We start from the raw sequence: 12958 nt of genomic DNA on the forward strand, positions 1-12958 counted from the left end.
TCCAAGAAACGCAGGGCAAATAATGGATATTTATATCCTTAATTCACAGAATTTTAGCCAGTTAGCTACCTTAGCTAGCTTCACTTCACAGTGGTGCAGTGCAGAGCTCCTAGCAGTGCCCCTGGAGCACTGTGTGGTACAGCACAGGCTGCAAACCCTGCCCCCAGATTCCGTGCAAATATTTTTATCTCCTGCTTCTATGGCTACAGCATTGGCAACGCTTGGGGAATCCCTTTTAGAGCGAACCTCTGCCTACGTGAGCTGCAGGCACAGCAATACGTGCTCAGAGCTGTTCTGACACTCTAGGTTAAGAAAGAATATATTGTTTTGACACTGCGGAGAACCACCTTGTGCTGGCAGTCCGGGGTAAGAAAACTAGCTGACCCCCTTTCCCATTCCTCCCTCTAGCACACGGACCCAGAATGTGGGGTTTGTCACATGCCCATGGGTTGACATTTTAATAAGAGCTCTAAGTCAGATGATTAGCTGTTTGTCACTGCTTCTGCATGTGTAATCTTCCTGCCTGCTGTTGTGCCAGTGACGTTATTGTTATTATTGAGCTGGAGGAGAGGGCTGGGAATTCAGAGCCTGATGGGAAGGAAGCAGGGAAGTGGGAGGAGCGAGGCTTGTGGCTGCACATCCAGGGCTGCATCATCAGGGCAGGAAGAGTTCAGTAAGGAGATTTGTGATCCTCACGTGGGATTTGTTGGGGGAGCAGAACTCACCTAGCAATGTGCTTGCTCGCCACGTCTTTGCATCAGACTGGGGAAGAGCCCTGAAACTCCTCTCTGATTTGGCAACAGAAATTCAAACTCGACGCTAGCTCAGCTGCCTTCTATAGTCCTGGAGATGGAAACAGCGATTTACAAGACAACAGGATTTTGACATCAGTCTGTTAAAATTGCCAGAATGTGTTGGTGGCCTGGGTGAAACAGGCTAGAAAATGTCCTCTCTTTTGTCCTTGAGGAAGAGGCATCTACATCACTACAGACCTTCAATATACATTAGCAACTGCTATGCTGCAGGCAGTTAGGAAGCAAGGAGGCCAAACACCGGTATTACAGAAAGGCGCAATGCCATGAAACCAGAATTTTCCCCAGGTCTAAACCCTAGCATTCCTTCAGTCTAGGCGATACACTATGGTACTGCACAAAAATAATGCCTTCCTTCTGAGTCACCCTTCTGCGATCCTGTGACACTCCCTGCAAACCTGGAGAAATGTTGACATGTCCTAGGACAGACAGAAACAACTAGATGATGCTTCCTGTACAAACATTATGCACATGAACTAGTGAAGGCTGGGACGCACCAGTCTATGCCATTCCCACTGTGGGCTTCTCTATCCCTAAGAGATTTGGGCATGTACCTGTTGGAGCTGACCATCGAGCTGTGCGGGAGGTCACACTACACCATACTGAGCAGTAAAAGCTTAGACACTAAAGCGCCTGCCAGAGTTCTTGGGGGCACACTTCAGCCATGCAAAAGTAGGTGTCATGATTCAGGTGAGAAAAATCCCCCCCAACATGCCTACTTATTGCCATTGACCACAAAGGCAGTTTAAATTGACACGCTCAGCTGTACATGCCTACATTCTAAGTGTAGGTGAGATTTCTATCCCATGCCCATTTACACTCCTGTGCCAGGCAAGATTATCGGGGAGCTGCCACCATCTAAGCATTCCTGCAACTAAGTTAATATATTTCCTCCATATCTCTCTTACCTATGTTCAAGATGAGAGATCACAGTGCCGCAGGGCTTGGAGAGGGAGCATTACCAAAAGGCATCTGAGTTCAAGAAGCAGTGTGCTATTGAGTGCAAGGGTGGGTGCTGGCCAGTACACAAAACAGTCTCTACAAGGCAGAAAGCACAAGCTAACACCCTGGATCTCCTGTGAGGATTTGTAACAGGCCCTTCATATTGCTGGTGTCAGCTGAGTCCCATCCTGCAGACAACTCGGGTGTGTGTATCAATATATAGGGATAAAGCCACCAGTCCTAAGAATTTCTTGGGGCAGCCTAAAGAATTTACATGAGTACTTCTAGAAAAAGACCAGGGCTTTATGTTCCCCTGATCCTGTTTTTATCATTAAGGAGCATCCAGCTTGCTCTTAATTTTCATCAGGATTCAAACTGACTCTTTGCTATAGTCGGGATTTTTTCCATTCTAACCACACTGTAGGAGCAGAGTGCCAGCAAAACACCAACAATATCTTATCCTACCCTCGTTCATTCTGAGCCAGCACAACACACTATCAGATATAGGAAACCTGGGTCCTCTCACCTCTGCCACCGGTGTGGCCTTGGAGAGTCACCTTGAGCATCCGAGGCAGCCTGCTGTCCCACTCAGCCCCTACTACTGCAACTAGTACCTCCTCGGAAAAGTTCTGCTGCTCTGGATGTGGCACGCAAAGAAAGAATTATTTGATACACTCCCATTCATTGTCCCCAGGGTAGCAGCAATTAATTTTTGTGCTGATGTGAGCGTGCTGACCCATTCATTATTACCTTCTCTTTTGCTGGTCAGTAGATAATTGTGAGCCCAACTGCTCCTAGGAAAAACCAAAGATATTCCAAGTATGTATCAGCTGAGTAACTGGGCTAAAATTGGCCGGCTATTTTGGTTTGTTTGCAGACAGTTCCCTTTATCTGTCTGCTGTTTGCAATGTGCATCTGGTCTGGCACATTACGTGACACGCTTTCTGCCCCTTGTTGTTTAACCGAGATGTTATAAACAGGGCAATAATCCAGCTCCAACAGGGCCGCTCACGAAAACCAGCATTTTTTTTTGGTCTTACATCTCACAGCCACTTAAAGGTCAGGCTCATTACCCCCATTTTAGACAAGCAGAGGCACTCAAGCCTCACACGGGGGACACCGAGCCCTGTCGTGCCCCCCCCCGCGTGGAGCACCGCCCCACGCCGCTGCGCTGGTGGGGAGAGAGGGCGGAGCAGCCCGCCCCCCCCCCGGTCCCGGGTGGATTATGTGCCTGCTCATGATGTATTTATAACCCCTGAGTCACGCTGGAGTCGGGGGGGGGGCCTGCGGCGTTGCTCAATCCCGTGTTTGTTTTGCTGCCTTAAAAAAAAAAAAAAAATCTTTTTAATTTACCATTGCTTATTTGTTTTACTGTTTATTTATTGCCGCGCATCCCTTCTTGCCCCCCCCCCCCTTCCCCGAAACGCGAAGGGTCCCCGCCCCGCCCGCAGCCAGCGAGAGCCCCCGCCCCGCCGGCATCGTGACGGCGGAGGAGGCGGGGGGGGGGGCCTCCGCGTGACGTCACAGCGCCCAATTTGCCGTCAGCGGCTGGTGCGCTCCCGCGGCACGGCTCGGGGTTGCGCTGCGCTAGAAGGGGGTGTGCGGGGGCCGGCTAAGGACCCGGCCGGAGGGGAGGGAGCCGCAGCAGCCCTCGGGAGGGAAGGTGACAGCCCGGCAGCATGAAGTTCCAGTACAAGGAAGACCACCCGTTCGAGTACAGGAAAAAAGAAGGGGAGAAAATCAGGAAGAAATACCCCGACAGAGTCCCGGTGAGTTGGGAGGGGGGGGGGAGGCAGGGGCGGCGGTTGCCGCTTGCCCGGCAGACTTCGCCCTCAGCCCCCTTTTGTTTTCCTTGTCGGCTGCTTGTTTCTTTGTTTTGGAAGGCAAAAGAAGTGAGCCGAGGAAAGATGATCGTGATTTTGATGAGCTGATTCCAATTCCGAGCTGGTTTTCTCCTTAGCGCAAAGCTACGGCTGTTGATTATGGAGGGAGGTGGGTGTTGGGGGGGGGGGGGGCGGGGTGTGATACCCCCTTTTTTTCTGGGATCCGCAGTAACTCGACAGCGGGAATGCTGCTCATCTTTTTGTGGCAGCCTGCGTGCGTGGGGTTGGGGGGTGGGGAAGGAGCTTACCATTAGCTCTGTAAAAATGGAGGAGAACAATGAGTGGGTTAACCGGGTACTTTTCACAGAAAACGAGGTCTGTGTCCTCGTCATCTGATGCTTTCCCTTCGTTTTCTTTTTACTTTCCTTTGGCCTGTCTTTTGGCTTAGTTTTGCTCTGTTCTTTTCCTTTGCACGAGAGAAAAACGATACTTGTCAGTCTTTCTGCCCTTCTGTTTAATCAGCCTGTGGAAAAAACGTCACTTGGAAAACAAGGTCATCTTCTAGCTGAACTTTGCTTCCTCATCCTTAGGTCCCTTTGGAGTGCCTGTGGAAAACTTCTAGCTTTATAATTACTAATAATAGTTGGAAAAAAGAAATGACAAATCAAATTAATTGTGACTTTTTTTTGGTTCTTTTTTAATAAACGCTTTGCAAATGTTCTTTCTTTTCATCCCCACTGGAGAGGTCTGTCCTAGATTTACTGCCCAGGGGTACTGCATGCAAAATAACTTAGACTCCCCTGTAAATCTAAGGGCAGGGGGGAACAGTTACACCACGGGTTTTCCCTGCAGGCTAACACCACTTTTTGTCTTGGGAATGGCCCTCAACTGGACTTGCAAAAGTTTTGGGATGTCAGTATTTGGGTGCATTTGTCCTAGCTGCTTTTGGGACCCCTGGCCCAGCATAGGAGGTTGAGCACGCAGCAAGTCAATGGTGAAGTGTGTGCGGTTCTGTGGTTTAGGATGAGGACCGCAGAGGGCTCTGTAGGTCAGGCTGTAAACTGAGGATTAACATGGCAGATTGCACAGCAGATCATGACAGATGTGTCTGGAAGAGCCGTGTGGGGAGCCCGGGACTAGACCCGGTCTGGCAAGAGGTAAAAGAGGTCAAGATAGGGGGGCATCAGCAGATCTTCATGGAGAAAGCCAGGACCAGAATAACAAGGTGTGCTGTAGTTAAGGATAAATGAAAATTATGCACGGCGAGGCCAAGATGTGAGTTGTCGGGGATAGCCTGTTGTCAGAGCTGCATATGGAGCAGATGAATGCAGCAGACAACTGTTCTTTACATCACTTCTGTCTCTGCCCTTCCCCACAGCAGGATCCTTGAGGATGACGTCCGTTTGGCTGCCTACACTGCAGTGCCCTGATACATCTCAGCATTTTGCTGAGATGATACTGTTGGCACAGTCCCACATTACCACAGTCACCACCCAGCAACAACAGACATACAGATAATCTGTATCTGCCCTTTGGATTTTCTTTGTAGGTTGGTTTGTGTCTGTGAAGGGTTTAGTGCTTTCGGAAGAAGTACCTATGTTATCAGGCAAACTGACTATAGTTGATAGTCAGATTAGCAAAGCACCTCCATTCCTTCCCTGCCTCTTTGCAAGAGCAAGATCTCTCTTAAGCTCAGTGATGGTCTGATTTAAATCTTTCCTAGGGGCTTAGAAGCCCCAACAATCTCACCTCTTCCTCGTAGGCATGACTTCTTTTCCTTTCTTATCTAATGACCAAGCTACAAGCCACCCTTTAGAGTCAGGGTGGTCAGAGCAGTGCTGCTAGCTAGCAGTTCTGCTTGTCAGTAGTTTTGGAAATTGGAGGCAAGAACTAAAGGGTTTCTCTCCACTGCAATTTATTATGTTAGCTATTGCCTTGTTGGATGTGTGGTAAAAAAATGCGCAGAGTGCTGTTGCTGTTCAACGTGCACCTGTTCAGTGAGATGGGGGAACTGTCCTTCATAGCATTTACCAACTGCATCTTGTACGGAAATGCATGTCCTACCACAAGCTGCCTGAGCGAGCTTGAATGCCTTGTACTAATTGAGGTGCTTGAAGTTCTTGAAGTAGCAGATACAACCCTGTTTCTATTTGAAAAACAAATTTAGAATTTTCAGGGGTTTTGGCTGTGTTGGCAGCATCCAAATGGAGCACGAGGAAGAGATGTCCAAGCTAGCATCTCCACGGTGAGACATGCTTTGCAGATATTCACTTGGATCTAGGAATCGAGTTAGCATGGCACTTTGTCCAGGCTAAACACACCAAGCTCATCATCATAATGTTTTTTCTCTGGCATAGTGTCTCACTGATGTGACAACACCATTTCGCTTCCAAAGAAGCTTAGTCCACAACAGTTCAGCCTTTTTTGTCAGACAACAGAGTTGCTGCTTTGGGTTGCTGAAGAGCTACGGGAGCATGGAGCCCTTAGAAATTAGTCCCACAGTGACTGAGATGGAGTATTTACAATTATACGGTCTAATGGAATTAAAAAGTGAGGAGGTTCAGAAAATCCAGCTTCTTGTTTAGATGGTCAAAATGGCTTCTGCAGAACAGCAAGCCACATAGATTGAATCATGTAATGTATCTCTTACCAGTTCAAAAATATGTATCACAAAAAAAAACCCCAAAAACAAAACCAAAAAACCCCTGCCTGCAATGTTTTTTCTGCACAAACCCAGCAGTTCCAAAGGTTTCCAAGGCTTTTCATGGAAGGAATCAGGTCACTTTGGAATACTTCTGCTTCTGAGGTAAACATTTTGCCTAGCTCTGGTAACAAAAATTTTCCTGTAGCAGAAGGTCTCTTGGTCTATTTGACCTTAAAGCTGCTGAGTTTCATATTTTTCTGTGTTGTAATGACATTAGAATATAATGAGGATTAGTATTTTGTACGAAAGGTCTCTGTGGGTCCAGTTGCCCACATGGTAGCCTGTTTTTTAATTATTAGATATTTTTATGAATAAGGAAATGTCCATAACTATATGAAGTAGGGAAAATAACCTTAAAGGCTCTGAATTTCAGAGTAGCATGTGCTGAAGAACTGAGGATTAAAAAAAACCTCAACCATTCCCCAATGACCTGTAGTTTCTCTTTAATTCTTTGCTTCATTCTAGAGCACTTGGTATTGGTGAATGTGGAAATTAGGATGTGGGACTACTGGGAGTAGGGGTGATTTTGTGCCAGGCAGTTTGGAACTGTAACCTGGAAACAGTTCAACTTACTTGTGATACTTTTTGTGTTCATGTATTAGCCTCCTGGCAGCTCCTTCATACAAAATTAACCTGCATTGGGACCATCAAGGTGACCCGATTTTTTTTGTTTTTCTCGGCCATTATGGTTTATTTTTATGTCTGTTCCAGTCTCCATTTTTTACTCTCTGTGCTTACTGCTGCAGTCCTGGACACAGCTATTGCCAGTGATTTTAAGTCTTCTTCTCACCTATCTGTTCTTCAGTGTTGTATATTTGTTACAGATTAAATAAATTTCTAAAGGCCTAGTAGCACCTTCTCTCTCAAAGGGTAATATCCTTTTCCACTGATGCTTTTTGGTCTGTTTCGTTCTATGATACTCATGGGTTGTTTCTTCCTTTCTCTCACTCTCTCTCTCCAGGTAATTGTGGAAAAAGCACCAAAAGCCAGAGTACCCGACCTAGACAAAAGGAAGTACCTTGTGCCTTCTGACCTCACAGGTAACAAAGTCTACCTCCTTTCTTCCTGATTTTCAGTGAGAAGGTCTCAGAAGTGCTTTTTACTCTTATGATCAGCACCAAGAAAATATCCAGGCAGGCTCAACATCTTGTCATGACCCCAGTGTGTACATGGCTGTCCTTGTTACATTTATGTACCTTACAGCCTGGACTACAACATGCAGAATTCTCTGAGATCCTCTGAGGTATCCCACTGACTTAGCTAACATGCATGTGGCACAGCTGACTTCCAACCATGATGAAAATGACTGAATTGTGTATCATAGGCAGTAGCATAATTATCAGTCAGTGATGACCTAGCTGCAGAGTTGCCAGAGGCTGTGTCCTTGTTGCAGGAAAAGACAAGTTCTCCAAATAGTCCCATCATTTTCCACCCCTGTGGTTGGAGTCATGGCTACAGAGTTCCTTTTCCGGATGGTCATGGCCATTTTGTGTGTGATTACATTTGTTTTCATTTGAGAACATGAATGAGTTAAAGGAACAGCATTTCTTTTTCTTGCAGTGTATAATGGATTGCGGAATACTTTGTTGTGCAACATAGCCCAAGCAAATAGTAAGGAATTTGTTTTCAGGAATTTGTTTTCAGGAATGGTATGACCATTTACACTAAGGCTAAATTCTCTAAGGTGTCTTTGATCTATAGGATTTAAAGGTTAAGCTAGTTAGAGGTCTTCCCACCAATCCCCTCAGCAGAGCATTTCGTACCATGGTAGGTGGAGTGTGGATTTAGAGGGTGCATGGCCTGAGGCATGTACCTGAGAAACTGCCAGCTCCGAGAGGATTGGCTGCTAACGTGGTGACAATCACAAAGTTACTGCTTTCTTTCCCGCATTGTTCATTTTTACCTACATTTTATGTACAGCATGTGACTTCCACCACCCAAAGAAAACAACCATGGTTAGGGTAAAACAAACAAACAAAAAAACCCCAAAACGTTCTTTCTGCATCTAAGGCATTCTCCTCTGTTCCTCTTCAGTTGGCCAATTCTACTTCTTAATCCGAAAGCGGATCCACCTGAGGCCAGAAGATGCCCTCTTCTTCTTTGTCAATAATACCATCCCTCCCACCAGTGCTACCATGGGCCAGCTGTATGAGGTAAGCCTGGCCCACCTCTTTCTCCTTTTGCTGGAGTGTCCAGAAGAATGCATATCCTCACTGAAGGACAACTGAGCACTACTCAACTGGCAGTGGGTGCAGCTTGATCACAGATGCCTGAACACGGACACCCTTGGCCTGGGCTGTATCCCATCATCTGTTTAGGGAAGTTCCATCCGGCAGTTATAAAGAGGAGCCAGGGGAGCCTCATCATTTTAACTGATTGTTTGCTAATTGAAAGGGTTGTCATATCAGGTGGTGAATAGCTACCCCAGCAGTGATGTGTTGGTCCTGCTACTTTAACAGAGTATTGAAATGAACCACTTTATATTTCAGAGAAAAGATTGTGGCTGGGGCAGGGGGGCTGGCGGAGGGTAATGCACTAGCTTTCCTGTTTATACAAAAGGGATTTCCTTTTAGCCAGTAAAAGAACACAGTACCACTGGGCAACCAACTGTCTATAAATACGTTGTCAAGGAACACTTATTCTTTGTTCAGAATTACTTTTTCATTGCTGGTACTGTATACGTGAGGACCTTGTAGGACACTGAACATTGCTGCCCAGCATTTCTACTGAGCAGTGTTATTTGATTGACCTTAAAGGCATGTTCTGTGCACATCAGAGGAATGTTCCTCAATTTTATAGCCATTATATCATGGCTGGTTTGTAGCTTAGATTGATTTCTCCTTGATTTCTCCTTCTGCTGTATTAGTGTGTTTTAATAGAAGAGCTCCAATATGGAGCTGTGAGCCTTGTTTGACCTGTCACTTTCTGACAATAACTGGACAATTTGTATGTGGATTGATGAAGATAATCTTGTATTAGCACACGCAGGGAGTTTTCCAAATCTGGACATGTAGGAGGAAGGTACGTCTGACTGTCCAGAGCTGAGATCAATACTCTGTTCCTGGCACTCTGCAGACTTGTGTCAGTGTAATCATTTAACATCTCAGCTTTATAGCCCATATGTAAAACAGGACTAGGAATACAGCCACTTGTCAAAGTGTTCTGAAAAACAATGAATATAACCACGTTTACCAAATTTTTTACTTGTTAAAAGCCTTCCAAGTCTCTCCTCTTGATCTTAAGGCCATATCAGTGCTGAAAGCCTGCTGCACAGCCTGCAACAGTCAGAGCTGTTTCTGTGGCATGTTTGCAGCACACTCTGGCTGTGGCTTTTCAAGTAAATTCACTGTGTCCAGAAATGTGACATGCCTGAATTTAGGAACAGAGCTGTGGCTAGAGAGAGGGAGTTGCTCTACACTCTCTTTGGTATGAGGAAGTGAAGCCTTCAATGTAAAGGGGGAGAAACAGCGAAAGAGAGGTTATGCCCTCTTGTTGTTACAATGATCTCTCGGTCGGGCTTTTTCACATCGTGAATTACAGGGCTTTGGTTTGTTACTTTCTCCCTTTCTCCCCTTGCAGGATAACCACGAGGAGGACTATTTTCTCTATGTGGCCTACAGTGATGAGAGCGTCTATGGCAAGTGAGCACCAGCCCCTCAGGCATGCAGGCGAGATGGACTGATGGAATGGATTTGGGGGGGGGGGGGGCGTGTTGGAGAGGAGGAAAGAGGATGCCTGAGAAGAGGGGAAGAGAACTGGAAGTGAACCACATGCACAATGCCATCACCTTCCATGCATTAATTATAACCATTATTTTTTAAATTGAGGGGAGGGAGGGTAGGGGGACAGTGTATGAAAGGGTGAACTGAAAGGCTAATGAGGGGTTCTGCACTGAGGGGTGGGGAGACTCCACTGTTCATAGTTCTTCTCTTGCCACAGCTGGACGTAGTTAGCCAGTACTGGAAGCTGCTAGACAAGCCAGTGTGGTGGAGCTCCAGGAGACTGACTGGGCAGGATGGCCATTTTTGTGTAACCCTTTCATTGGATGAAGAAGGCATGCCATGTTTTGTACACTGACCTTGTCACGCCTTGCCCATGGCATGGGCTGCACTCCTGTGAGCATTCAGTGAGCTGTGAAATACTTCACTCTGGCTGTCACACAAGGCTGTCCTATGCTGACAGTCCTCACTCCAACTGCTACCTGTGAAGCGTTCCAAGAGTATTGTGTTTCCCGTCACTTCCATCAGTATTAGAAGGGCTAACTCTGAGGGCTGGGAACTCCTCAGCTGTGAGACGTGAAGGTTGGGGAAAAGAAGGAAGGATTTTTTTTTTTTTTTCCTTTGTTGCTTTAACTGCAAGTGCTGGACAGAAAAATTAGAGACGACCCTTTCGTTCTTTTCAGTGAAGTTAGCTGATAAACTCGTAAGCACAGGGCTAGAAAGGACCTCAAGAGAATGACTAGCCCACTCTAGAGTATACCAAACATGTCCATCATGGCTGCTTATCAGACTTGTTCTTAGTGAACTTCACTGAGACAGATCCTGGAGGCTGCTGAGATTGTCTGTTCAGTTCCTAGCTAGCCTACAAGTGAGAGAGCTTTTCTTGCTACCTAACTTTAGTGTCCGTTGCTGTGCATTAAGGCAACTAACTACTAATGGTATTGTTATTGGTGAACACAGAAAATTATCTATCAGTGTTGTCCTTGTACCAGTCTTCTGCAGATTTGAAGATGGCAGAAGTGCTGTGGGTTTAGCCTTCCCTTCCATGTCTCATCCCTGTACAGCCCTTGCACCACATGCACAAGCGGAAGAAATCAGTCGCTCCCATGTGTTTTTTGCTGGCTTTTTGTGATTGGACAACAGTGCCACTCTTCACCACAAGAGAGGTGCTTTTAGACTTGAAGGGGAAGGGGAATAGATTCTCTAGATTTTAAAGTTATTTTATTTTAAGCCAGTGTTGTTCTTAGAAGGGTGCCAGATAGATGCTGTCCTGTGCAAGCCTTACGCTGTCATGCCAAAGCAGTTTCTTCCCAGTGGCACAAACAGCAGATTTTCCCATAACTGCCATAACTCTGATGAAGGGATGGGGTTTGGGGAGTGAGCTGACTTTCAGGAAAATTCTGGGGTTTTACCTAAAAATCAGAGAACTGGACCTGAATTACTGTAAACATTCCTACATTTAAGAGAGTGACCAAGAGGGAGGAAAAGACAAGAAGGATGAAGACGACGGGCAGATTCCAAAATAAGTTGAAGGTGTATGCTCTATTTGCATGAAGTTAAATCCCAGTTCTCTGCGTTCCTCAGGAATGAGAACCAAGATGAGTGCTCCTCTGATTGTGGAAGACAGGAAATCAGGTTTCAGCCTTCTCTGACTGTTGTTCCACGGAGGTACATGAGGCAGAAGAGCAGGCTGGGAGTGTGAAGTGGGAGTCACTGGCACAACTGTATGAAGGTCAGGGAAGGCAGCATAGTAGGGCAGGAGGGTCGCTGCCCATGTGCTGTGGGAAGTAGCAGAAGAATGGGGGAGAAGGGAAGGACCGCAATGGATGTAGACAGAGTAGTTGTAACAGGCAGACAGAAAATGGGGGAACAAAGGATGCAGTGGGTGGGTTAGTATCCCCAGTTTTTCATCCTGAACTTCAGGTTTGCTGTTACATCATGTGTTCATCTGGAATAAATGCGTTTGGATGAGTTGTACCTACTGCCAACTTAGATAACTTCAGTTTCTGCTTGCAGTGCTCAGTGCCCTCTTGTTGGCCCGCTCTCCTCCAATTACCAGGCTCTTTTCACATCCTTTGGGTGCAAATCCGCATCAGTCTCTTGTTTTAGAAAGCTCTGCATGTTCTGAAGCAGAGAACAGACCCAGGAGGCTTTCTAGGGTAAAAGACAAGATGCGGGCAGATGGCGTGCATCTCTCTGCCGCTGTCCCACTTGCTCACGCCCGTGCTGCCGAGCACGTGGTTGTGTGTTGTCTCAAATGAGCCCGCGCTTAGGCATGCTCAGGGGAGAAAGAGTTGGCATCTGGGGTGCTTGGTTTTGTGTTCAGACCTCCCCTCCCGCTGCTGGGTTTGTAAGTGACATGTGTGGGACTAATCTCAGCCGTTTGTTACATGTAGAGTTTACAGTTTAATTTAGTTATTTTACAGTTCTTTTAACTGGATTGTGGCATTTACTTCTGTTTTTGCGCTAGTCCGGTATTGTACGAGGTAATGATGGTAATTCTTTTTTGTGTTGGTTAGCTGCAGGTTCTTGTAAAATAAAGTTCATACTACTTGAGCTAAATCAACCAATCAATAAAGATGCATTTGAAAATCACAAGCTTGGTCCAAAATGGGTGACTAGCGTTTCTTCTTGATGTAGGCTTATAAAGAAAGGGACGGCTTTGCCAGAACTTCTTGCTGCTACTTTTTCCCAGAACCCCAGATTTACTCCGTCCTGTCGACCAGGACAAGTCACTTCTCTACTTTTTTTGGTTATGTTGTCATACGCGTACCTGGCTGTGTCTTGCCATGCCACCAACGTGAACTTTAATTAGACCCGGATGACAGGAGAAGGTCTTAAGAAGCGTAATGGATGCACTGAGGCGTTCTCCGCCATTTTAAGGCCCTGAACGGTCCCAGCCGGCTGACGGGGCCCCGAGGGCACCGCCAGCCCTGACTGTCCCTGCCAGGCCCCCAG

At 46.5% G+C, this 12958-nt stretch overlaps 1 protein-coding gene across 1 annotated transcript; it reads left to right on the plus strand.

Moving 5' to 3' along the window:
• The first annotated feature begins 3281 nt into the window (after nt 1-3281).
• Nucleotides 3282-12595, plus strand: GABARAPL1 (GABA type A receptor associated protein like 1). Its single transcript, XM_030040560.2, has 4 exons — nt 3282-3523; nt 7243-7321; nt 8316-8434; nt 9861-12595. Exons 1-4 carry the CDS (start codon nt 3434-3436, stop codon nt 9924-9926), a joined length of 354 nt encoding a protein of 117 aa, XP_029896420.1. The 5' UTR covers nt 3282-3433; the 3' UTR covers nt 9927-12595.
• The last annotated feature ends 363 nt before the right edge of the window (nt 12596-12958 follow it).

The sequence above is a fragment of the Aquila chrysaetos genome, chromosome 17 (assembly GCF_900496995.4).
Source record: "Aquila chrysaetos chrysaetos chromosome 17, bAquChr1.4, whole genome shotgun sequence".
NCBI lineage: Eukaryota > Metazoa > Chordata > Aves > Accipitriformes > Accipitridae > Aquila > Aquila chrysaetos.

Coding starts and splice junctions, on each gene's coding strand:
- GABARAPL1 (XM_030040560.2), top strand. CDS start 3,434: ATGAAGTTCCAGTACAAGGAAGACCACCCGTTCGAGTACAGGAAAAAA. Junction 3,524..7,242: donor AATACCCCGACAGAGTCCCG/GTGAGTTGGGAG, acceptor CTCTCTCTCCAG/GTAATTGTGGAAAAAGCACC. Junction 8,435..9,860: donor CCATGGGCCAGCTGTATGAG/GTAAGCCTGGCC, acceptor CTCCCCTTGCAG/GATAACCACGAGGAGGACTA.